A 26,148-nucleotide genomic window follows, 5' to 3' on the forward strand; every position below is an offset into this window, starting at 1 on the left:
AATAAACCTCTAATCAGTCAAAATGTGAAATTTAAAAAAATCCAAAAATAACAAACAAAATAAAATCATGTCGAATACACTGTATATTTACTTGTAGGGTTTTATTCATTTTTCAACCTACAATGAGCATAAAACTCAAAGAAAACATGATCAAAGGCTATGACGAAAGGTAAAACAGGAATAAGATGTCGACTTTACAGCTACTTACATCAATTTTCCTATCATAAGAGTGGAATAAAATGAACAGATAATTCACATTAAATGTTACATTACTTTATCCTCAATCTTTACACAATTAAAAACTGTAACAGATTGGTGATTTTTGGCAAAGTTGATATCCCTCACATACCCTTTCTGGGAAGAAAAACACTTATCATTGACTGACTTTAAATACATCATAGCATTATCTTCAAGTAACAGATACGTGTTTTTTTTTCTTGGAACAATTGTTAAATTAAGTTAAAAATCAGATGTAGACAGGGCTATGCAGAGAGATTCAGAGGATGCTTGCAACTCAAAAGGATAAAAATGATTGGTTCACATTTACACTGAAAAAGTAGTCCCTGATGGAGGCTGTAAAACAAAATATTCACATTCTGCTTGCTTAAGTAAGTATTGACATGGTTGCAGTATCCCCCCCCCCCCCCCCTTGCCCACCCAGACATCCTCTTTCATGCTAAACAGTTCAACATAGTCCAGTTTAAAATATTCACCCAGACAGACAGCTTCCTTGGCAGAGCCCCTCACACACACACACGCACGCACACTCACACCTCAAAAGTCGAGCTCACATTTCCATTTCCTCGAAAGGCGCGTGGGTGTAGTTAAGGAATTCATTCGATTTAACTTTGTCTATCAAAATATAGAATTCATTAATAATACATGGGAGGGCTAAAATACAAAGCAAGTGAACACAGAAATAAAATGATACAAAGCATTTTTTTTTTTGCTGAATACAGTAGCTATTAGGACCACAGAGTTCAAAGTTCAGGCATTGTCAGGTTTTGTCCCCGAGGAGGGAGAGAGAAAGGTAAAAAGGGTCTTTTACTGGGACTATGCCTTGATGCTCAGTGGTGGGTATAGTTCAGCCTTGATGCCTGATCTCAGATCAGATGTTTAGACTACCCACAACACCCTCCTGCCACTTCATTATGGCCTCATCATCTCGTCTGTTTTTCAGCGCAAAACTGTCTGAAATTCCTGGTCAGGTCTGGCCATCGAGCAAAATTCTGTTAAGCTAAAAAACAAGTATCCGATAAAAAAAAAAATGTGTATCATAGTTAAAACCACAAACTGGGATTTTAAAATTCAAAGTCGTCGTCTGCCATGTCGATGGCCCAGGCAAACTTCTCACGCTGGGTTTTGTTGTAGATCTTCTCCACAGGAATGCCCCACTTCTTACACCTAGGAGACAGAAACAGACAGAAGTTAGGATGGACAAACGTCATTGTTGTGCATCTTTGTCCCAAACAACAAGATCAGGGGATGGACAGTCAGTGACTTACATTTTTATAGGCAGTTTTTTTAATATAATATTTAAGAATGTCATCTTACCAAGCCACTGAGATGCGAGGGTCCAGATAGTTAAGCTTGGAAGTGCCAAGAGCAATCTGCTTGTTCTCTTCACGATCAGTCGCCTGCACCTCCAGCTTCATAAGTTGCTCCTCTATCCTCTGAACCGCCTTCTTCTTGGTCTCCACAGTCCTACAGAAGAGACGAGCAGCACACAGGGTTATAAATGTGGTGACCAGGGAAACAACTATTTGTCTACACCAAACCTTTAGATACTTACTTTTTGGATTTTTCATCTCTCCGTACTTTGGCATCAGCCTTGGAGCTCTTCAGTTCTCTCTTGGCATCAGAAAGCTGGTCCCTTTTAGCATCAATCTAAGAAAAAGTCATTAGTCTATGCTGATTATTGTACTTGTGTAACAGCAACATAACAATTCCTTAACATTCAACAGGACTGTGTACCTCATCTACAAGAGCTTGCGGATTTGTCAAAAAATTCAAGACTGACAAAGCAGGACATGAAAGCCAAACCCATAAAGCTCTTGAAAGCAAAAAGACAATCTGAATTTTTCCTCTCAGCATTCCCATGATATGCTAAATGGTTTAAAATGTTACTTTGTTGAAACACATTGTTCCCCAATTTGTGACAGTGTTAAATCATGCTGTTGGGAAATACTTTTTGCTACAGAGTAGAAAAACATTTACCTATTTCCCCTTGAACAGTCATACAATGAACAAGATTCAAGCATTTGATGATATAAAATCCAACAAACAGCGTGACAAACTGATAACTCATCATCAAAAAGTTTGCGCATTACTTGAACTTAACATTAACAAATTGACAAGATGGCATTTCAGTGAAACCTACAAATGAAATGCAAGATATAAACTAACCTCCGTCTCTGGAGTGTCGAGAGTATTCAAAAACACACGCTCACCTTGGCCTGCAGGTTCTGCATGGACTTCTCAAAGGTCTTGGGTGGAGCCCTCTGATGGTTACACAGGATGGCCACAGCCCTGTTGGCCCTGTTGTAGGACAAGATCTTGGCTGGAATGTTCTCCTCCGCTATAGAGAGAGAGTATATTGAGTTCTGTGTGCACAATTATTCATTACAGTAGTCACGCCCAAATGAAAAGCCTATTAATTCCACACAAGTACTAGAGATGTATGCCATTTGCATCTTCTATTGAACATGGGACTAAATCCAGCTGGAGTTTAGTGAAAATGTGGTTTTAGATTCTTTGACTGCAAGTGGAGACGTACCGCTTGTGAGCACCTTCAACTGCTGTTGCAGGGTGATTGAGGCGTTGTAGGTACGGAAAACTTTGGCTGTCAGACCATCCATCAGCTCCTGAAGGTGTTTGTTCAGAACAGAAGTCTGGGGGGAAACAATGAGTGCAATCATTATACTAAGAAATTGGTGTCACAAGTGCCAAAAGGTAAAACACACTGTGCGCCAGGACCAGTGATTTTAGAAACTGTCTTCCCAAATAAACATACACGCAATAGTGAACTTTCTGCTAAAATAAATGGTTAATGTAAATAAGGATTTATAGTTTCTTGTCACAGGTTATGTTTTCTTACATTCAGCCGATCAAACAGGTCATCATCAGGCTCCTTGTTCTCCATAAACAACTGAAGGTTCTTAAATACCTAGAACAGGCAGAACACACAAATACAGAGACGGTGTTTACACACTTCAAATTTAAAAAAGAAAACAAAAAAAAACAAAAACACTACTTTACAGTCCTTACCCTTTTCTCCACTGGGACTTTGTTGTAGTAGCGGATGGAGTCTTTACCCAGGAAGTCAAACTCCACCACAAACTCTTGCCCATCATTCTCTGGATAGAGTTTGATGTGTTCAACTCTCAGCGAGCAGCAACCAACGGTGTCTGCAGTCTCTCCTTCCTCCTTCTCATTACCCGCTCTCAGAGCCAGCTAGAGCACATCAGGACAGCTGGATTAAAACCGGCTTACAAAGACATTACTCGCGCTGCAGCTAGTGTTTAAGTACTCGCTAAACCCCACTTGCAAGTTAGCTTTGGTTTATTAAGAAAAAAAACAATTGCACTAAATTAAACTCCCCTCAAGCTATATAAACCCAGAACGATGTCAACAGTAACCATGCGTCTCACCTTGTCGATGAAATAGAGTGCCACAGCCCTCTGTCTGATCCTCATTTCCTTAGACTTCCAGTCTTCACGGTACTGGTTTCTGATACGGTCCACACATTTCTTCAGTCTACGAGCCGTTTCATACTTCTGCCAATCCTTCTCTCCCTGCAGACAAACAGCATGAATGAATGAGACAAGAGCAGCTAATGATTTAAATAAGGCCATGTTTGTGTGTCAAAAATACAGTCATATGAACTCAGATGAAATGGGTAGGATGTTAATACAGCATGTTCCCTGCAATGCAACAGTGTAAGTAGCCATTTTTATTGAAGAAGAAAAAAAAAAAAACTAGTCAAAACCAGCCCATCAGCCTACCTTGATCCTAGAGCTGGGGTTCAGCATGATGTACTTGATGGAGCCTTGAATGTTCTCCGTCCACGACACCAGCCAAGTCACCTTGTTGTCATGACGAACCTCTTTCCACTTAGTGCCTGGAGGAGGCACAGGGTGCTTGGAGTCCCTATGAGGAGCACATTAATAAAACATTTAATCATTATACTCACTTAACATATCATCAGCATTGGAAGGGGAAAAAAAGAAAAAGAAAAAGAAACAACCCCTCACTCACTTGCTGCAGTTGATGATGATGTCTTGAGGCCTGATGCGACGTTTGAGCATGCCCATCTTAGGATGGTCTCCACGACCGCGAAACAGGCCTGGGGGCTCGATGCGGAAGTTAGCAATACGCTCCCTGTGGTTGTCCATGATGCAGAAGCCGTACTCCTGCAGGATGCGCTCATTCTCCTCCTTTATTTTCTACAAAGGGCGGGGGGAAAAAACATCAGAACTTCATATGCATTTCAATGTGCCAAATTTCTTGCAACACACTGCAAAAATGTTATTTGGAGGAGCAATTCAACCATGGTGCATATCAGAGGTTTTACTATTTTTGAGTGACTGATTTTTTCAGATCCTGAATGTGTGGGATCAGGGAATGTTGGAATAGGGTAAAGCAACATTGTCTGACCAACTTTTTCAGTAAAATCCTCCTGTAAGGTTGATATATTGGTTTTATCCCTAGTTTTGATAATGTAGGGTACTTGTCACTGACCAGTTTCTCCTCCTTTGTCATGGCCTTCCTGGCTTCAGACTGTGCTTTGAAGTATTCGCTCATCTCAGTAAAGTTGCACTTCTTCAGGTCTGTGAGCTTAGCCTTTTCCTCTGAAGTCATTTCCTGCATCAGCAAAACAAATCTTTCAATATTTTCTTCACAAGAACCTGCATGGATTTATGCAAATTTGTAATTTTATTTAGTGCATTTTTTCCTACCTTGCGCCAATCTTTGAAGAAGTTTTTGCGGAAGATATCCTTTGTGGTGTACTCATGGTCCAGCATTTTGGCAAAGAATGTGGCCACCTCTTCTGCCTCTGGGCTGAGCTTCATGTGCTTACCTAAAATGTGCAAAAATAGATGCATTTCGTCCACCACTGTGACAACACATGTGATCACGTGGTTCTACGGTACAGCCTTTGACTGATAATAGTAATCCCATGGGAAATACAATCTTACCATCATAGTAAAATTTGACATTGCTAGGAAGAGGCTCGTATGGTGGTGCAAACACAGGCCCTTTGTGTTCCAGAAATTTCCATTTGACACCGTCTGTATATCTCTCTTCTTCCCACCTGGAACCAACCAAACAACGGCATCCAATGTTGAATATACCAGAGAAACAAAGCATTACTCGATACAACAATAATGCGCAATACATCTACACACTGATGAGCTTTATAGGCATCGTACAGCTGTCTGGCATAAATAACTCACCATTTCCACTTCTCCTCTGGCTCTTTCTTTGCTTTCTTTTTTCCAGCAGCGACTTCTCCTTTTTTGTTTTTTGTCTTTTTAGCCTTAATGTCCTAAAAGAGGGAAGAGAAACTATTTGGGTTTTGCTCACAGGCTGGCAGAAAAAAAGTCAGGATCAACACAAAAACACTGAGACTCAAGCCTCCCCAGTTCTTTTTCAGGTGCTCCCTCATTTTATGCTTTCCAAAAATATATTGACACAAGGGGGCCCTCTTTCTATCATTTAGAGAAAATCCAAGTTTGCATTCTGCTTATGGTCTTACCTCATCTGGTTTCCTTTTCTTGGCCTTCTTGTCATTTTCAATCTTTATTTTCTTGGACTTGAATTCAGAGCTGAAAAAAAACAAAAAAAAAAACAAAACACCTTGCGTTATGAAATGAATTCACACAACAGTCACACAACTACACAAATACCCTAACCCTATGAAACAGACAAATGGAAGACATGCAAGAAGTCTAACCGCACTCACTCATTATCATCATCACGTTCCCTTTTTAGAGACTTCTCATGTTTAGGAGAGTGGTAAAAAGCATCCTCAGCCTCAACCTTCACATGTGGAGGACTGAAAAGACAGAAAAACATTCAAAATCAGAAATGGCTTCATATAGAAATGCATATGTAACATAAATACAGCACTTATGAGAAATGTGGAAGTCCAGACATACCTGGCAAAGCCATTCTCTTTTTCCTTTTTGATTTTACCATCAAGGGACTTCATCTGAAATGTTTACAAAGTTGTTAAGGAAAAACTTTGATAATTGACTATGTCCACATAAAAGCTAAATGACAGACCAGTTGTCAAATATTGTAATTGCAATGGTTAATCATAAATGCCAGTTTTTATACTTATGAACTAACGCTTTTGGACTGTACTGCACAAAACAGTCTGTTTGTTCTGAGTGGTAGAAGCTAGAGCATCTAAACAATTTAGCCATCATAGATTATTCGTCACTCCTATCATACAGTGCTATGCAACGGTTTCAGTCCATGACATTATACACCAGTTGAATATACATTTTTTTCAATGTTTAGCAAGAGGAAATGCCAAACCAAATTCTTAAAAATTCTATCAAAATAGAAGCACTGCTTTCCAGCTGCTTGAAGCCATCTGATCTGATTCAAATGGACAAATCTATCATAATTGAAAACATAAGATGTAAAAAAATTATATTATATATATAAGTTGAGGGCCATGAACACGAGTGCATGATTTGAAAGAGTTTAATATTGCAGAATAATTCATAATGAACATTACTTGGACAACCATCCTACACAACCACACGTGTATTCTTTCATGAATTATTTGCATAGCAATTCACCTTATCCTCCTTCCTCTTCTCCTTGTGCTTGTCCTTGTATTTGTCTGCACTGCCATCTTTGTGCTTCATCTTTTCCTTCTCCTTGTCTCTGTGTTTTTTGTCGGAGAAGTCCTTGTGATCGCTAGTGTAAACAAATACACAATTTAGGTGATTTCAGCTTCCACTATTCAATACAGAATATACTGCAGTAACCACATGGTATGTCTTGTCCACTTCAAGCAAACTGTATCAGAAACTTGCATTTATATAGATTCTAGAAGCACACACCATACCTGTTGCCATGCTTTGATTTCTCCCGTTCCTTATCTTTCTTGTGGTCCTTATGTTTGTGTTCCTTCTCTTTATACTTGTCTTTATGCTTGTGGGAGTCTGAGAAGAAAACAGGGTAACCTCCTTCAAAAGGAAACAAGGCAACAACGCACTGAATGAATGGTAGGATTGCTGTGTACCTACATTAGCTTCAAGATCTACCTAAGGCCAAAGTATGATTCTATACACAAGTGGCAAAGACAAACTCCCCTCAACCAGGCGCTAATGTGGACATGCTAAGATAATTATCTAAAAATCAACCGACAACCTAGGAAGTCCACCCACATAGTTTTACTAAAGTTTAGAAAAACATGAATTAAATTGCTACACACAAGGCCTGAACCTGCGCCACACAGCACCTCCTACTGCCCGTATGAGCCTCATTGTTTGAGACAATATAAAACGACTGACAGGTTCAAACATGCTAGTGAACAAAGCAGGCGTTCACCCGCTTTTAATTCGTAAGCCCCAGCAGGGGGAAAAATCATCTAAGTGAAAAAAGGCAATAATCAAAAATACAGAGATGACACTCAAACATTGTCATCAACAAACACCAATTCAAGCCTACATACTCTAGGGGGCTCAAGGCTATAGCCCTGGTCATAAGCAGAGCTGACAGCTAACAGCCTAGTCTACCAACATGTCCTGAAAACAAGTGGCCAAACACACACACACACAGACATATGCTCACACTGAAAAAGTTTGATCAGTGAGTGATTTGGACTCAAAAAAAAATCACTAAACCCAAAACAGACTAGTCATCTTTGTTCATCCATTATGACAGATTTGATGTGTGATGTCCTCTAAGATTTAAGCCAAATCACTGTGTGCTACATTTCAATGAACGGGCCCTTTTGCACTCCATTACATTACTGAAGACAAACTAGGGAGCCTGTCTGACAGACTTTTTGTTAAGTCTCCACTATACAGCAGAAAGTTCAGAACATATGACTCATGTAATTGACTAGCAAACAAATTGTGCTGAACAGTCCAAAATGTATGCATTAAGTACAACATGTGCTAATAAATGGTTGATAGTGGGGACAAATTATGTCATCTTTATGTACCAGGGCAGAGTTAAGATGCTTTCTAAAAAGCCAACCTTGCTTATTAATCTTATAGAGTCGGACTATTCAGTCCAAAAGACATACCACATCTGACAACTAGAAGTGAAGCCAAGGACCTTTATATCCAATAGTCAAAGGCTGTTTTCCCATTGCTGATGAATGAAATCTAAATAAGTGGACTGGTACAGCTGTCTAGATGATTTTAACAATACAGACGCACAGGGAAGTCAAGCTCAGATCAATAATCCTCCATGTGTGGTTGCTACAGTATCTTAAAAGAAGGCTGAACAATTTGTCTGAAACCATCTATATTCACAGAGTTAGTTAGTCCTGCTTAAATTACTGAAAAAAACAAAATGTAATTTTGCTGATATGGATGTGGGTGGTGTGTTATGTTTGCTTGAAATGCTTAAAACAAAAATAATAGCGCTAAAAACTCCAAAAACGTGCTCACTTTTTACTTTAAGATATTGTCAAGACCCTGTAATATCTAATACCTCGTTTAACTTTTAATGTGATGGTGAATTTAAGTTAATGACTTGCTGTGTTGACTGTTGAAACGTGGATTCAACTTAAAACGGTTCACTTTCTCCTATCATGTGGGAATGTCAAGTCCCTCTGGATATTAAAAAATAAACTACGAAAAGGCGTTTAAGACCGCGTATAAAAAAAAACTGACTCTAGGTCACCACATGATGGGATCTTAATGAAGCACTATGCCTTCGCATTTCTCCTCCACTCAGCCATCTGCACTTCACAGCCTGGGTTCAGCTTGCAGTACAGTCAGGCCGCTACACCGAAAAAGAAAATGGCGCAGAGACTAAGTCCTCAACCCCCAAACCCTCACTTTCAGATGGGAAATGTGGTATTAAAAGCGAACCAACAATAAACTCAAATACGATAAACTGATAAAACACCTCAAGGTGTGTGTCAATAATGATTCGAATCGAGAAAATAGTTTACGGAAAAGCCTTTATTAGACCTCCCTTTTGAACAATAGGCGCTTGTGAGTGAGACAGAGGACTTAGTCTCTGGACGCCATTTCTGTCCTCTACTGAGAACTAACGTAACGCTACATTTGATCAGTGAAGACATGTCAGAATTTCAGGAAAATCCTCCAATAAAAACTTGTGAGCGTCATGTCATGAACTTACCATTGAAACGGGAGCCACCGTCAATCTGAAAAATCAAAAACAGATTAATGTTAAATTTCGCAGTAGCTAACTAGCCGGCTAACTAACTTTGAACTTGCTGGATGGCACAGAGACAGTTTGTTAGCTACCCAGCTAGCTAGGCTAGCTTGCTGCGCTGGCTGGTAATATGGCTTAGCGGCTGATATTGAAGCCGCTACGGCTAGCATAGGCTACAGCTAACGCCAAATTAAATGTTGCTTTTCCTCACTTTGTCTTGGAGTCCATACCTAGCTACACAAGCCTGAACGTCAACTAGACATCAGCTTTCCGCAACATTACAAATAAAATTGAGATGAAACGTGTCAAGACGCTGTTCACAACAAAATGAGTTGGGTTACAAACACACTTAGCAAACGCGCGCTAGCAGGCACTATTCACAGTTAGCCAAGTTGCCTTGTCAAACCAAGCAAATAAAACGGTAGGGAAAAATGTACCCGTTAACCACCAGTGATGACATTACAAAATACATTGAACATTACCTGGTCCTCGCTGTGGGAATGGTCCCCACTCATTTCCTAAGCGTTGTTTGATTGAAAAATCAAAAATGAGACTGTATAGGGTTACCACACACCGGCGAGGAGATGCAGGCAGAATGAAGAAAAGACACAGTTGTGTAAGAGATGTTAAGTCCCAATTGTACACCATTGCGCATGCGTCTTTATTTAAATGGTAGCAAGCAGTGTAGCTCCTCCTCTTCACAAAACGTGTTGCTCTTCAGGCCCACGACTGTCACACACACAGTTCATAACATGAGGTACACATACAGGATGTCTTTAGGAGCACACGCTGCTCCAGACTCAGTGCACTGCTTGTTTATCCGTTTGTTGTTTGTATTCACTTGACGTGACTGAGCGCAAAAGGAAGGCGCAGCTCCTACACATTAATTCATGTCTAAGGAGGTTTGTCAAGTCATTCAGTGAATATGCATATAAAGCTATACATAGTTTATTTAATGGCATAACTGAAAGAAATAACAGGAATTGACAAACAGCAGCCTTCAAGGCCTTGGACTGGTATTGTTCTTTTAGTTATTTCAAAAATGGTGTAGGCCAGAATGTGTGGCTCATAACAAGACAGGGGCCGTCCCGTCTTGCCCTCCACAACCTTAGCCAACAGGCCTATCACATAACAACTCAAAGGCATAGAGGTTCAGGATATAGTTAATGAGTGAATTGCAAGTCTAAGGTATGGCTCAGAATAATAACCACCTGAAATGTCCTAAAAATAGGCTTCAGTCTCATGCCAACTGGCCTTGGTGGTCCTCTTTGGATAGTAAATTAAAATGTGTTGTGTTTTTATGGGTGATTCCCAAGCTGGTTGACAGATGACCACTGAACTGTGCATCTAAACTGAGCACACTGGGCAGCATGTAAAACCGGCTTACACTTTAATATTGGTTAAACAACACTGTGTTGCAAATCTTTTTAAAGCAAATAACATTTCTGAATGTTTTTAATCAACATCTTTCCCTCAGATGCTGTGAGAATAATGTACACACTGGTGTGAGCTGATGGGCCTGCATACATTCATATCCATACACACTGGTAAGAGGAAAACAAAAGTATTTCTCAGTGATGAGTAAGACTTGATGGTGGATCTGATGTAATGACGTTCAAGGCAAACTCATTCTTGCCCACAAGAGGGCATTGCAGTCTATAATATGAGCCAATAGGATCTACCTGTCCTCACAGAACCTCAAAGCACCACTGTCTGTAGACTCAGAAGATTTAGTTCGGTCTTTCAGCTTAAAATGGTTTTATATGTAGTTGATTGAGCAGATCAAAATAAATTATTCCAACCTGTAAAAAGGCTGCTAAAAAACATGATGTTAGACGGTGGTGTATCTTCTTGAGGTTCTGTGCAATTAAAAATTGAGAAAATAAATAATTGTACCAAATCTGAGTTATAATTGTGTGTGCCTGATTTTTAGTACAATACAATTCGATGTTAAGAGTTAGTTCACAGATTTCCAACTGTAATTTCTTTTACATTTTATTTATGGAAGTACTATATTACAGTTCAACTAATATACACTAATAAAATCTGCACACAGTGCAATTGTTTACAGTAAATAAAATACAACCATACATGTACTTTTCAATCTTCATATAGTTTATGTGATCAGAGGGGCTTCAGTGAGCATCTTGGGTCACAATGAGTTAAAAACACCACACAAACATGTCTCCAAGTGCTTGAGTGGACTTTCTACTGTGTTTTTTTGCCTGTTATTTGTCAGTCATGAAAATCACTGACATGCTACAGTTTCCTTTAAAATTTTTGGTTTAAACAATCAGTGTAACAGCAACACATTCAAGAAATAAAGAATGATGAGGAGTTCAGAGTGTAATATTTTTTACTACTCATTCTTCCTCTCCGTACATATCAACATCAACTTTGACTTAAGTCCTTCAAAGTCCCCCCCCCCTCCCCTTTCCAATGATGTTAAAAGCATCCGTTTCAGTTCCTGCTGTTTGGATGTAATAAAGATTGTTATGGGAACGTTGTGTCCTCATCCTCACATGCGTTTAAGACTCCTGATGGTTTGGCTGTGAAAGTTGCATGCCTGCGTTCTGGTATAAAAACATGTAGGAGTCGCACAGCAGCCTGCGCACTAGTTCAGGAGCCTGGGAGGGGTTGGCCCGAGCCAACTCCTCCTCTGGCTGGGACAGGAAGTCACCCAGCTCTGGGCAAGCTCGGATCTCTGGAATGTTGTAGCCACGTTGATCGTCACCTGCGAGGAAGGATGGCCCTTAAGATTAGACATCAGCTCAAAAAAAGATAAAAGACCCGTCACAGACGTCAGAGTGCGGCTTTATCTAATACTGTCGAGGCTGCATTATCAGAAAATAAGGCAGCCATGGGTAACCACTTCATAGAAAAACCAAAACAAGTCAGAGTTTGCACGAACATCAGAATGAAATCGCTTGTTTGGTAATTCTACAATGCCATGGAAGAAATAACCTATCCATTTAAATACAAAAAGCTGAAATTTATCTTACCGCATCTGTCTGCCATGCTGTCAAAGAAGAGCCAGGAGTGAGGACCAGGGCCGTATTTGACAAAGGACACATAGTGGCTGGTGTGAATGCAGAGCACAGCAAACAGCTGCATCATGTGCCTGGGCACAGGAGCATCAGAGGCTACTTCTGCTGGTACTGCTAGAGCTTTGGGGGAGTGATCCTGCCGTGAGGGATGGGTGTGCACCTTAAAGAAAAATGAAAAGTACAAAGTTTTACACCGAGTTTGGTCACTGGGATACTTGACATCTAAAATGGCTATCTGACTTACCTGTGTGTTGCAGGTAGTGCAGTACTGTTTGATTCTCCCCGGCAGCAGTTTGCGATCTGGTAGACACTGAAGACACTCGTGCTCTGCCAAATGCCCACAGACGAAGCATTCCCTGGGAGCTGTTGGGGAAAAATGGGTGATCTATAAGCATCTTTAAGCTCTTGAAAAACACAGTATCAAAAAAAAGTGTTCCATTAACGTCCTATATGATTTAATCAGTGCAGATTATGTCTGTTCCTCACAGTTATAGAGGAGATCTGTGATGTCCAGCTCAGTGGAGGGAAGGATGTGGGAAAACATCTTATACTTGTTTCCAAACCGTGGCATCTGAACCATCAGACAGGACGGCATCTGTGGGACAAATAGGAAAGGCAGTATTTGGGTTACATGACTGTACAGAGGAAAACTTGATAAACCCATACTTTTTCTTTTAAGAGGAGCACGCACTTACCTCTTCAAACTTGAGGTCACCTGACAGGCAGGATGTGTCCAGCAGCTGTTGGACGGTGGGCATCTGTCCCATCTGTTCTTTCTCCAGAAAGATCTGGAACGTGTAGGCACCCTGAGATGTTTCTTGTCTCGATCTAAAAACAGAATTTCAGTAACTCAACGTTACACAGTCACTTGAAATTTGGCAAAAGTGAGTAAAACTGTAAAAGCCAATGTGTACACATTTGGACTAATCAGAGGCTAACATTAGATGCGACCAAAATATACATGCAATCAGTGATTCTCACACCTTAGTTAGCTCATCGTCACAGGCAAGTTCATCAGTTACTAAACCCCTAGAGAGGTTATAAGGCTCATATATTGTATCACACTACTGTCTCATCCTGGAAAACCTGAACATGCTGAGTTTTGACAACTACATTGCATTTGTAAATACTAATCTTATCGGCAAAGATTTACATGGCCAGGATCCTCAGGCTCTCTGAGGCATGGTGCACCCGTTACAGGCCTGGAGTACTACTAGGAATGCTACTGCTGGGAACTGTAAAGTATCGTACGGGAATACCTCCTTTGGCCAGACGTCCTTTCCTATAAAAGGGTGCAAACATCCGGAATGTGCTGCCTACTGAACTCCAAAAAAAAAAGTGTACCACATAGTTTAACATCATTGTTTGTGTTGTGATGTTTTAAGTCTGTTATTTTAAAAAGGCCCTTCTAGGGACGTTGAATGGAAATTAGCAGTAGCTATAAATGTGATGCATTGCATTGGATAGTTATTCTGCAATTCTCTGTGTATACCGCATCTGTCCCCATCAAATAAACGTTAAATGAAATAAATTAAATTGAATACTGGGTGGCTCAGGATCTTACCTGAGCTTGAGCAGTGGCTCCATGCAAAGCACCTTCTGAAAGAGGACTGTGATGAACTCCTCTGGATCTGCAATAAAGCAAAGCAATATAAAACTGTAACAGCAGGCATCAGTACGTTATGTTGCAATGACTAAAAACCTATTAAAACATATTTTCAACAAAGTGTGTTACAAGATTTGGGTGTGTACCTTTTTCCTCGGTTCGGAAGGTGTCGCAGCCAAGCTGTTTACGGAAATTCATCACACTCTCAGCAGGCACAAACCCCTGTCTGCAATGAATACATGCTATCAGTAAGCAAACACAAGTACTCACGCTGGTACAGCTGCATACACCAAAACAAATCAAGAGCAAACACAAAGACACACCTTGTTATATAAGTAAGTGTTAAGCATATGCCCTTTTTGTGTTAGCTAGTGAATATAGAGTACCCATATTATTAAGACACAAGGCACTTGTTTACCAGTTGAGATTATGTAAAATGTCATAATGTTCTTCATAATAATACAAGACCTTAGACAGACAGAGAGTTTATACCTTCGTAAACGGCTGACAATTTTTCTGAGAGTGCAGGTTATGGGTTGCTCTGTGTCAGCAGGCTTCTGGCAGATATTATCCAGGGTCACGGATGAGCTGAACAAACTGAGTAGAGAAAACCACATTGTTTTATCAACTCAGGACTTATCTGAATACAGTTCACCATGCTCACTTAATTGTACAGGACCTTCTCCAAATAAAAATGACTTTAGATAATGTGAGATTAAAGTAAATCTGAGCAGAGTTTGCAACAGCGTGCTACTTGAGAATTGAATGCCCTGAGGGGGTGGAACTGGTCTTACCTGAAGAGTGTGGCATCAAGGTAACAGGAGTTGAAGTGACCCTGAATCCCTTTCATTCTACCCACTAACAAAGACAAGGCCTCTGATTCAGGGATAGGTGGTGCATCCTCGTCCTCAAATTGAGGAACTGTAAATAGTGAGCAAACATACAAAAACATGCGTTCCTATTAAATGGTATTTCAGCACAGACCTTATCGTTTCACCTGTAGCTTTAGATTTGAGAAACTGCAGCAGCTTCAATCACAAAAACCTTCAAGGGCAATGATTAATATGCTTTTCCAAAGCAGGAAAGTCACAGAACTGTCAGACCTGTTCCCCTGATAAAAAGAGTGTTTCAGGTGTCATTGACATCATTCCTCTTTACTAAATCCTGCCATGAGCTAAAGTCAGTTAAACCAATTAGACTTGTACTTGTCAGTACTTATGTTTGACATTTGTCTTTGCACTATTCTTTGTATTGTGTGGTTGATTTGTGGACTGCTGCTGTGACATGCAAATTACCCCATGGTGTTGAATAAAGTATCTATCTATCTGTAAGTTACATAACAAAACAAAAACATTTCACACAGAGCATTGAGGGGAAAAAAATAAAAATGATAATAATATCAAATGTGTGTAATGTGTAAATCTGAATTGCTTGTGTATGCGTGTCCCACCAAACTAGGAGAAGTGTCTAACCTGGAGGTGTTTCACTGGGTTTGGGGGTCTCCCTTCCTGTAGAGGAGCAGACGAACCTGCTATCAGGGCTGCACTTGGTGACGGGAACAAACAAAGCCCTGTTCGCTTTGCAGGTGAAATACCTCTGGCTTCCGTACTTCCCATCAGAGCAGCCGTTCACCTCATAGTCCTAAAACAATGAAAACCAAATGAGAAATGAGGTGTCTCAGATTCCTAAAACAGACAGAAAACTAATTTGTAGAACATTTTAGTCACTCACCAATTCAATCCCAGCCCATTCACCAGTCTTCCCTCCAGGGACCCCCAACCACCGGACGACTCCGTACACTGTGATCCCAGAGTTGGACACCACCTCCACCATGGATCCCACCTCCAAAGGTACAGGAGATGTGCTTGGACTCTGGCTCTGAACGACACTCCGCTCCGTATGGTTCTCTCTCGCTTGTCGTGCACGAGATCCTATATTCGGCATGGAGTTGATGCGCGTCACCTCTTTTCTGTTTAGGCCTGTGGAGAGGTACGGAGGGTGCGTGTTAGGCTGAGTCACACAACATTTTTCTTTTTAGGCTCGTCACATGCTGCCTCATCAGATTGACCTCCAGCTAACACGGCACAGGTCTACATGTGAGGTATGCAGACAGCTCAGAGAGCACAATGTGCAAAACCACCATACCATGTGATGAATCTACTGTTTTACATTCCAGAGAAAACAGGACCCGTTTTTCCAGTTATGTACTTGGATTTCTTCTTCAGCGCCCCCTCTGGTGTCTCTGGTGGTGTTTTCTCAGAACTTTAAATGGCAAGAATTCGTTCACTGATAGGAGGGGAGGGGGATGGAGATTGTTTTTCGAACCAAAAAAGGGATTTAAACTCAAGACACCACCACTAAGTATCTCGCGGTTCAGAAATGCCACATGTTGTCTTTGACAGAGGCAGGCAAGGTGTGACTTTGACCACTTCACTTACTCCCACATTGACCGTCTTTCCAGTGCAGTCCAAGGGGAACGGAGTAGGATGGGACCACCTGGACGATGTCTGCAGCGCTGAACAGGGGCAGAGGAGCAGGTTTCTTGGATGACAAATTGTGATCGTTGTCCTACAAGGAAGGCAAAGTAAAACAGACACATAACACTCGTCTTATGTACTCAGATGTACAGAACACAGATAAAACACTCTTGTGCGTGTGCATATTGTGCGCTTATGACATGGAGAGTCACAAATCTCTCTGGCAATCTTTTGACTGCCATAAGACACACACAGATCACTGGAGCTGATATGATCATCCTTGCCTCAGTGTGCAATTATTAGTTTAAAAAAAAAAGAAAAAAGTATGCCACTACTACCTTGTTCTTTATTCGAGACACCCACCCTTTGATGCTGCAAATAATAAAAACCAGGCAAACAACTTAACCTACCACAAATTCCACCTCAAAGCCGAGCATGTGCAGGTCGTCTTTGTTCTCCTTCCTCCCAATTTGCATGAGGTTCTTCACCAGCCCGGGCAGGTGTCCCTTCTTGTGCTTCACTACCACCAAGTCGTCCTGGGACAGCTCGCAGATGGCCGAGAACAGCTGGGGGTTACACAGCAGCTCCAGGCGTCTGCTCGCGGAGGAAACGAAGAGCAGCAGCTGGGCCTGGTGGCGGGTCAGAGGGTATATGTCCTCCCTCCTCACGATGCCTCCGCTCTTGGGGCTCCCTGCGCTGCCGCCGCCGCCGCAGTACAGCAGCCCCATCAGCTCTCCCCGCTGCGTCTCCGCCTCCACGCGACCGATACATCCTCGGCAGAATCCCTTCCGCGACTTCCCGCGTATCACGATGAAAAACCTCTCCTTTACTACAGTTTTGGGCTCCATTGAAACCCCTTACGTCCACCAGTTGCACAGTTTTGAAGCAGGTGTACTGTGACTTACAGAAGTGGTTCACCTGTAGAAACACAGCAGGAGGATCATTACTACACTGTAGCCTGACAGCAGCTCCTGGCTAACCAACTCAATGCTACGTAGTTACAGTTGGGATAAAATAAATTACACAAGAATTTCGGATAACAAACATACACTTTCCTGTTTAACAGTACACACTGTGTCATGGACGATACAAACACAATCAAACAAAACGTATACAAGCATATTAAATTAGCAACACTGGAACAATTGTAAATATTGTATTTAAAAAACAATATTTACACATTTCCCATGAGTCCATGCAAGAGCTAGCTTGAAAATGGGATCTCGGATACTACGCCTCTTTAAATAAACAAACTGCTACTTTCACACATTTTTTATCATTTGTATTGTTTATAGAGTCGGTTTAGCATTTGAAACATAACTGTCGTCTCACTTACTGTTTTAATGTGTCAAGAGCAACTACTCCGCGGCTGGTAACTCCACTGCTGTTGCGTGAATTTGTTCACAAAAGCAGGTGGTTGAAGCAGCGGCTTAACTTGACTTCTACTGACGGAGAGGATGAAACAAACCTGCAGGTATTTAAACACTGACCTGGCTGCGTGTGGCAGACTACGCCCACTTGCGCCCTCAATTTCTCCGCCCTAAAAGTGTAGACTTGATAAGGAAATGGAAGAAATTGTCTGTATTTTTCGGCTGCAAGTGGCTGCTGATTTAACATGCAACGACTGGCCATGATACCAGTAAACTCACTCAAAACTGTGAGTGAACGCGCAACAGTTGGCCCCAAAAGTAGCTGCGTTTCAACATGAAGTCTGGATTAAATTCATTCATTTAATATTCCAAGTATCCTCCCTGTGGATTTATTTAGAGAAATGTTTATAGCTCTCTGGATATGTGTGAATATTGATTTATCCATATTTGACTCTAAATCTGTCTGCCTTGTATATTATTGCACACAATATGTAGTGACACATTTTAAGATCCATCTCACGACCTTTGACTCTCGTCTTCTTGTCCTTTTTTTTTTTTTTTTTAACATAAACTGCTCCGTCATTAGAAAAAAACTCCAGTGCAGCTTAATTTATCAGAATATTGTTTGATGAAGACAACAAGTCTCCATATTTTTGCTTGTTGAGGCTTGATTGTCCTCTTAAAAACAACATGGGAGGTCTCCACGTCCTGATGATCCCTCATTGCTACTATATTAGTCACCAGTAGCTGCAAAGAAACAGTGTCACTCATATTGAGCAAAAAGTAACCAATGCCTAGCGCAACATTTTGAGTGACATGTTTGTCTGCATGCAGGCTGAACACATGTGACATATCCTCCCCTGTGATGCAGTTGGTATGACTGTCAGATAATATCTTGACTGTACATCAGCTTTACATAACAGCCCTCATTTTCTTCAGCAGTGGCCACGCGTCCTCAACCAGCATGACATGTTTTCTGTTGTCCTTTATTTAAAAGTCTATTATGAAATCAGATTGGAGTTCAAGTATGATGAGGTTATTACTTTAATCAATTTTAAGACATTTAGCTTACACAGACATAGAAAGCACTTGTTGGAGGACTGCCCTCTGTTGGCCGGTGATCACAAGAACATGCAAGTATCAAACACTGGAGTACAACAACTTACATCATACAGTGCAACAACAGCTTATCCAGATACCACCATTTAATAATATGCCCTAAACTATAATAAACTATCAGATAGTTGTGGTACTGTTATGGCCGTGATGATGTCTTTGTTCTTCAGGATCCCCTGGACAACAGAGTTCGTCTCCCCTCCTTGAACTACGAGGCCCTTTTCATGCAAAAACTGCACACTCTCTTCTGGAAACTCAGCTGATGAGGGAGAATTACGCAGGGAATTACTAATATGAAAAAAAATGACTAATAAAGGTCAACTACTGAACACTGTTTCATACTTACGGTCAACCAGAGGTCTGTTGGGCTGATGTTGGGGATAGAGTCTTCTCAGGGGGAGGCTGTCATTTTTCTCTTTGTGGAAGGACAGCGCACTGATCAACACCTGGGGCACACAAAAAGCCTTAATTGTAAATGCTTTTGCATCTTCCATTAAATCAGAATCAAAATCTTTAAATGTAAAGTGATCAAACCTGGGTGATTGCACTCAAACCCTGTTGTCCACCTGAACTGCTTAGTGCCACGTAGATCCCACATTTATGCCAAGCTGGCACCACAATTGTGGGCATGAGAGACGATAAGGGCCTCTTTCCTGGCTGGACTCTGTTTTTCTGCAGCACAAACGGCGAGCAGTGAGCCATATCTAAAACAATACTTTAGTAACTTTGGTGAGATTTATTATGGTCATGCACCTGGTTGGTTAAGAGTTGCCCTCGGGTTTTGTTTGGCCGGGAGAAGCCGAGGACGAGGCTGTTGAGAATAACGCTGGACCGAGTTATGATCCTGCTCCCGAATGGGCTGCTCAAGGAACTGTGAGATCATGAAGACAAGAGATAAGTTAAAAGAATGTCAATGTGCCCAGAAGCACATACCACACATTCTCCTGGTGTGATCATTTATGTCAGACTGTAGGCAGTAACACCGTCACCTTGCAATTGACACCATGAGGTCATCTGGTCCCATGACTACGACTTGTGCAGCCTTCAAGCCTGTCTGTAGGGAGTGGACAATGGAGTAGGACTTGGGTGGAGATGTGTGGGAGTGATTGATCCTCTGGTGAAGCACTTCAGCTTGACTATTTTAGCAAAAGCACAGAGGAAATGAACAGGAAGTTCACTGAAATGCCTGATATGCTGAGTAGTTTGGTGTTGTGCAGTAGAGTTGGAGCAGTCACTTATAGATATGGAAATACTAGGATTTATGACCATTATCAGTTATCAGTCATGAATTAGAGCTGAAACCCTTAGTTGATTAATCGAGCAGTCGATGGACAGAAAATTTTTAATTTTGATAATCAGTTAATCAGTTCAGTCATTTTTCAAGAAAAAAGTTGTATATAATAGTAAACTGAATATCGCTGGGTTTTAGACTGTTGGTTAGTTAGTTGCAGCCCTGATCACAATTGGGCTTCTTCAGTGTAGTTTACCTCAGCATGTCCGAGAGCAGCTCGGTCACTGAAGAGTTATATTTAGGGTCACCCAGACCACTAGCCAGAGCCAAAGATGCTTTCAGAGCCTTAACAGGGAGAAATAAAACATTTTCATATAGGAGAACTGATATTTCAACCAGGTCATAATATAAAATATTTAAGCTTTGCAATCCAGTACCTCAGCAGTCCAGTGGTATGTTTGATTTTCCGTGTCATTGTTCGCATTCAGATGGAAGCCCGCCAAAAAGTTGAGTGCTGATATCAATGCTGCACCAGCCGATGGGGGAGGAGGAACTTGAATGATAGATTCTGAGACGAGTAACACAATATCGATGAAGGTATTAAGAATACATATATGAATTCATTCAGTCTATTGTTGAACAAAGTTTTTACCGTTGTACAGGCTTTCCACTGGCTGCTCCACGTGTACGCTGTAGTTGCTGATGTCCTCTGTGCTCAGGACCCCTCCATTAGCTCGCACCTTTGTATGAAAACACAGAAAATCACTGACATTTCAACGATTGTAGTTGCTAAACCCTGACAAAAAGCACATTTTACCCCATCTTTTTGCAGATGAAACCAGACCCATTCAATGTGTGGATGTCATTCACCTCATCCTCTATCTCCTGTGAGACGTTCCCATCATAGAAGCTCGACAGACCGGCCTCTAGGACTCCAGCCAGACCAGGCATCCTCAGAAATGAACCAGGACGCAGAGCATGGCCATCTGGGAAGAACGTGTCCCTGAAATGTTGCGAGAGCTGCTCACCCTTCACCTTTGATATGGCCTCAGCTGTAGAATTACATTTATTCGTTTATTTTTAGTCACATCCTGGTATATCCCTCTCAGGCGACATTGTCATGTTATACTGTGATCAAGTGGTTGAGTGAGAAAATGTAAAGAGGGATGGTTCGACTCACCAAGACTGAAAGACACATTGAAACCTTCTTTAGCAACAGCAGCGGCTCGAGTGACCACATCCTCCCATGATAGTCTGCAGAGATTTTGGGGTAAGATGTGTTAAAGGTAGAAAAAAAAAAGACCAGATAAATTTCACTTTATCTAACCCTCTTTTACCTCCCGTACAGGCTGTGAGCATGGTGCAACCCTCTGAGCATGCCTGGCACTCCCACGTGCAGACCTGACTGAATGGATGAAGATTACACATGCTAAATGATAAAATCAAAAATGATTCATGGTAGCCCCCTCCCCACCTTTATACTACCTTCAGCTCTGAAACATTTTGCAGCATCTCCTCTTTAAGAGCTTCAGGTGCAGTTCCCTGAAAATTGATCACCCTGGTTTCATTCTTATAGAGGTCATGGACCAGCATCACCCCACCTCTACGGGAAGAGAAGGAGCAAAGGATGAATTTGTGATCAGACGCATCTAAGTCAATTTTACACTAAGCACATCAAACAATGAGTCAGTCACATACCCACCCACACCTGACACATGTGGATGCACAACACCCAAACACAGGGCGGCAGCGATGGCTGCATCTACACTGGATCCACGATCACGGAGGACCCCCTGGCCGAGTGCAGTGCAGCGCTGGTGATCTGACACTAAGGCACCTTTTGCAAACACCTGAGGAGTAACTGTAATGAGGATAAATAATGCATGTTGTTGTAATACTTGCATATGTTATATGGCATGACATACCAAACTTTCCCCTGAGTAAATATGCAGGATCAGAGCGATGGTCACTCCAATGGCAAAGGTGATAAATACAGCATAGACAGGTATGAGAGTGTCCTGACTGGAACTGTCCTTGTCTGTCTCGTTGAGGTAGGGCAGGCGTCGGTCAAACACATTTGGGCTTCCAGAGGCCAGCTGTTTCAGAGGGATCTCCTTTGGGAGATGGCTGAGATCTGTGGCAGCAGCAGGGAAACAGAATTTTAACTTTTACCACAGTGGAAATGTTTTGGGTTTGCAAAACATTCAATGGTTTTCAGCCCAGGTCCTCAAGATCCTGCCTGTTTTCTTCCTTGACATAAAATCAGGTGATTTATACCCACAGTGTTGCAAAGAATCATGGCAGGTGTAAATCAGAAGGAGGGAAATACAGCAGCATCTTGTTTGCAGAGAGCTAGGATTGTAGACCATTTGTGCTAAAGCTGTATCCTCTCACCGTGGTTTTTATTCAAGTCACAGGTGAAGTCACTTGGTGATGAGCCATCAGCCAATTGAGATGAACCAGCAAAGCTTTTGTAACTGAACGTTAGCTGCTGGTTAAGTTTTGTTTCAGGAGAAACATCCATCCTCACTGTAGTCACTTGATGACGACGAAGTTAACTCAAGAACGCAGCAGTGAAAGTCCATAAACTTCACCCTTCCCTCACCTTAACATGTGACCAAACACAGCAGGTGCAATTACCTCCCAACCAATGGGATCTCAACATTTGCCTCTGTCAAACTGTGAGCAGTTCAATGTCATTTGGACAATCAATAAAGCACCAGTTGCAAAGTCATCATTTTTATTGCAGTAGAAGAAAAGGTTTTCAACCAAGCACATAGAGGTAAATGCATGTTGACACACAAGTCACATCACTTTTTCCAAAATGTCAGAGGATACATTTTGCATAGGCTGCACTTTTGTCATCACATGTATAAATTCACATGCACACACGAACAAAAAAACATGTTGCGTCTCATTTCATGAGGTGGACGTCTTCATTCCAAATTTATAAACAGTACGAGTTATAATGTAGCTGCCTGTTACCTTGTTATAGCGGTCAAGTGTTGTAATGGGTTACATCAAGATTAAATGTAGAGCTTAAATCTGCACAAGACTAAAATGTGTGTAGTAAGATTATTTCCTGGTTAACACTTGCAGGTTGTGCAACCAGAGCCTCAGTGGCTGAGGTTGCGATGTCCCGGCTGTTGGAGGTGGAAGGAGTGATGCTGGACTCCTTGGCGGACGCGGTTCTGGCGCTCTATGGCGTTACGAGACATGTGGTGTCGGTCGGCCAAGGCCTTAGTCTTCTGGATGCAGGTTAACTGTGTCACTTCTACCAAAGCTTTAGGCTGAGAAACAGAGCCTGTGATGGCTCGACTGGTGCTGCTGCTGCTGCTGTTTTGAGCTGCCGGCTCTGGATCTAATACGCTGGAGAGAAACACAAGCAAGTATGTGAAACTAACAACCTTGAGAGTCGGTATTCATCAATATACGTTCATGTGAAGTTACATGGAATCGGAATTTCCCACTCCAATTTAATATGGTGACAATTTCTTGATGTTGAAATTCTACATGTGGCCAGAAAGGATTCCTCCTGCTCCCTCACCTGACGTCAGTTTCCATGTTTGCAACTGTGTGTCCATGAAGAGCTTGAGAGTTTGATGGTTGGCTGTCAGTCAGCTCGGCACCCTGGTTCTCTGCTGAACCAGCCTCTGTGGAGACAAAATGGAGTTTTGTCATGTAATTGGGCAATTATTCAATACATGCTAAGTATATTGTCCTTCTGTGGACAAAACAAAAACAATTGTTATTGTTCAGTTGTTGAAAAGAAATCCAACAAAATTACATGCGGTAAACAGAAACAGAATATTCAGCATTACCTTTTTTTTTTCTTTGAGTTTGTTCAATTGTTTGGCTTAATTGGCTTAAAAGGCAGGTCCTCCATCATGAGTCTATCGTGACATCACAATGCAGCACGTATGATTACTTAGCATGACTTTGCAAATGCCAGATTGTGATTTATGAATAATTCTAACCATACTGCCAGTGGCCTACTTTGTCAAGAAGAAGCTCCACTCATCAACATGGACAGCAGCATCAGATTAAAGTTGAAATGATGCATATTTGTCTATATATATATATATATATATATATATATATATATATATATCATTATATTACAAATATTCTAAATATAAGAAGAACATGCTCCATGGCTGACCTTGATGACTGACAACAAGCCACCCTTCTTCCACTGCTTCTCCAGACTTGACATCTACAGGGGTCTCCTCCTCTCCCCCAAAAAGCAGACGGGTGATTGTTTTGAACATTATTGGCTTCTCTTTGTCTTCTCTTGAGGCGTTTGTCTTTGTTGTTGTTCCTGACTTCCTTCCTCAGGTGTTGCGAGAGTCTTTATCTGCTAAAGACAAGAAAGATACTGGCTCACAAAGTCATATACATGCTCATACGGCGTCACTGCTACCTTCAGTGATGCCAACTCTAATCCCTCTTTGACTGTTTGGGAATGGGTGATGCCAAAGAGACCCTTCCTTAATTATTATTTTTCAAAATTCAAGCAATATGGGTCAGCTGACAAGGAACGTCCAATGAGATTTCTTTTAATACAGTGGTTTGAATAATGATGCCCACTCCCCCAGAATTTCATTGTTAGGGTCCATCTGTCTTCAGATATATGGGGGAGGGGCTCCTTTTATCAAACATCTTGTCAGTGGAAAGCCTGGTCTGCACCTTTCAATGGAAAGAGATGGCTCTATGTTGAGCCATTGCACTTATTAACTCAATGAGTGACACTGAATTATTCCCTGCAGTGCGCACTAACTGTAACTGTAATGGTGTCATATTGCTGTTGCGTTGTCATGCAGTGGAGGTACACATCACAAGTAATGAGAGAAACAACAGGATTAAAAACACTACTGCAGCAACAGAGATCAACGCCTTGTTGAATCAAACTGGCCTCACTGACTGAATTCAGTTTAAATGTATTTTTGCACATTGTTTCATGTATTTGGGTCATACAGAGTCCTCGGTGGTTTGCAGTAATATCTCGTTATACCTTCCACGGCTGCAATCTTACTAAACTGAGACAATCAATGACAGCAAGCAGCAGTACACATCAAATCCAATTTGAGGATAATAATGGAACAAAACGTGTCGCTAATGTCTAATTATGATAATGGTGGCATTTATTGTCTAACGTGCAGTCGTACACTTCTGTAAATTAGCTGCAGTGATCTTACCTGCTGTTAGTGTTTCTCAGTTTCAGCCGCAGACCATTGTGGAGTTTCAATTCGCAAATTTTTCACAGGCACCTTTCAATGTTTTTTATAACCTATGAAAGCGTATAACTGCTACACCCTAACAACACTGTTGTTTTGTATTTCAAATCTTCAACCGATCACAGACAACACAAAGACCCGCCTATGTCCCCGCCCACCTGGAGTAAACCACCAATCAGAGGCCGCAGACGGAGCACGTGGTTTGATTTGATTCCAGTAGTAAAGCTCAAAGTGTTGTCAAGACAACTACTGCCCAGTCCAGTAGGTGGCGGTAATGTGCTGCGCCGCATTTAATAATCGGAGAAGAAGAAGAAGAAAACTGCCGTTAAAGTTTATGTTGTTCGCTCTGTTATGCGTCAGTTCGCACGTCTTCCCAGCTGTCTGAAGTGCATTACTGATGAATGAACTTTTTACAAGACGCAAAAAACACGGAAGTAGTGAGGAATCCGTCCTGTTTATCGGACAACTGCACTGAAAGTAGATGTTTCTTGATACATTTACATATTCGTGGAGTGTGTAGTTCTGCGGCTTTTGATACGTGTTATCGTACTGTAGTAACAGGGTACCACAAAAACCCCTTGACAGAAACATTGATGTGTCTTTGTCTCTATTTTTTAATCACTTTTAGCGGTGGCCAACTTCTTTACCTTCACTTACTGTAGTATTAGTAGCAGTACTGCGAG

At 41.5% G+C, this 26,148-nt stretch overlaps 4 protein-coding genes across 7 annotated transcripts; all 4 read right to left on the reverse strand.

The window, feature by feature from the left end:
• Window positions 1-670: 670 nt before the first annotated feature.
• top1a (DNA topoisomerase Ia) lies at window positions 671-9,966 on the reverse strand. Of its 3 annotated transcripts, none has more exons than XM_070902219.1 (21): window positions 9,864-9,966; window positions 9,346-9,370; window positions 7,088-7,184; window positions 6,816-6,936; window positions 6,162-6,208; window positions 5,966-6,058; window positions 5,759-5,828; window positions 5,457-5,548; window positions 5,199-5,314; window positions 4,959-5,080; window positions 4,741-4,863; window positions 4,258-4,445; window positions 4,005-4,149; window positions 3,651-3,794; window positions 3,268-3,453; window positions 3,098-3,166; window positions 2,777-2,891; window positions 2,451-2,578; window positions 1,793-1,887; window positions 1,555-1,704; window positions 671-1,404 (listed from the first exon to the last, which is right to left on the reverse strand). In XM_070902219.1, exons 1-21 carry the CDS (start codon window positions 9,894-9,896, stop codon window positions 1,302-1,304), a joined length of 2,262 nt encoding a protein of 753 aa, XP_070758320.1. In that variant the 5' UTR covers window positions 9,897-9,966; the 3' UTR covers window positions 671-1,301. The 3 variants fall into 3 exon arrangements, with proteins under 3 accessions (XP_070758320.1, XP_070758318.1, XP_070758317.1); XM_070902217.1 differs by having other exon boundaries at window positions 6,162-6,214; XM_070902216.1 differs by having other exon boundaries at window positions 6,162-6,214; window positions 7,088-7,208; window positions 9,864-9,965.
• Window positions 9,967-11,360: 1,394 nt separating this feature from the next.
• cyld2 (cylindromatosis (turban tumor syndrome) 2) lies at window positions 11,361-17,951 on the reverse strand. Its single transcript, XM_070903362.1, has 14 exons — window positions 17,848-17,951; window positions 16,922-17,429; window positions 16,473-16,602; window positions 15,766-16,013; window positions 15,507-15,675; window positions 14,829-14,955; window positions 14,527-14,631; window positions 14,181-14,260; window positions 13,993-14,059; window positions 13,124-13,256; window positions 12,915-13,023; window positions 12,673-12,791; window positions 12,384-12,588; window positions 11,361-12,115 (listed from the first exon to the last, which is right to left on the reverse strand). Exons 2-14 carry the CDS (start codon window positions 17,357-17,359, stop codon window positions 11,910-11,912), a joined length of 2,136 nt encoding a protein of 711 aa, XP_070759463.1. The 5' UTR covers window positions 17,360-17,429; window positions 17,848-17,951; the 3' UTR covers window positions 11,361-11,909.
• A 1,153-nt stretch (window positions 17,952-19,104) lies between these two features.
• On the reverse strand, window positions 19,105-22,752 carry LOC139282963 (glutathione hydrolase 7-like). Its single transcript, XM_070902884.1, has 15 exons — window positions 22,623-22,752; window positions 22,154-22,362; window positions 21,927-22,078; window positions 21,714-21,831; window positions 21,566-21,633; window positions 21,409-21,482; window positions 21,099-21,280; window positions 20,881-20,968; window positions 20,666-20,796; window positions 20,485-20,573; window positions 19,987-20,133; window positions 19,751-19,868; window positions 19,532-19,669; window positions 19,344-19,443; window positions 19,105-19,256 (listed from the first exon to the last, which is right to left on the reverse strand). Exons 1-15 carry the CDS (start codon window positions 22,750-22,752, stop codon window positions 19,105-19,107), a joined length of 1,896 nt encoding a protein of 631 aa, XP_070758985.1.
• Window positions 22,753-22,959: 207 nt separating this feature from the next.
• Window positions 22,960-25,549, reverse strand: LOC139283406 (tumor protein p53 inducible nuclear protein 2). 2 transcript variants are annotated; one of them, XM_070903406.1, is made up of 4 exons: window positions 25,427-25,549; window positions 24,391-24,588; window positions 23,776-23,881; window positions 22,960-23,597 (listed from the first exon to the last, which is right to left on the reverse strand). In XM_070903406.1, exons 2-4 carry the CDS (start codon window positions 24,497-24,499, stop codon window positions 23,345-23,347), a joined length of 468 nt encoding a protein of 155 aa, XP_070759507.1. In that variant the 5' UTR covers window positions 24,500-24,588; window positions 25,427-25,549; the 3' UTR covers window positions 22,960-23,344. The 2 variants fall into 2 exon arrangements, with proteins under 2 accessions (XP_070759507.1, XP_070759508.1); XM_070903407.1 differs by having other exon boundaries at window positions 24,391-24,585; window positions 25,427-25,515.
• Window positions 25,550-26,148: the final 599 nt, after the last annotated feature.

The sequence above is a fragment of the Enoplosus armatus genome, chromosome 3, assembly GCF_043641665.1.
Source record: "Enoplosus armatus isolate fEnoArm2 chromosome 3, fEnoArm2.hap1, whole genome shotgun sequence".
Taxonomy (NCBI): domain Eukaryota; kingdom Metazoa; phylum Chordata; class Actinopteri; order Centrarchiformes; family Enoplosidae; genus Enoplosus; species Enoplosus armatus.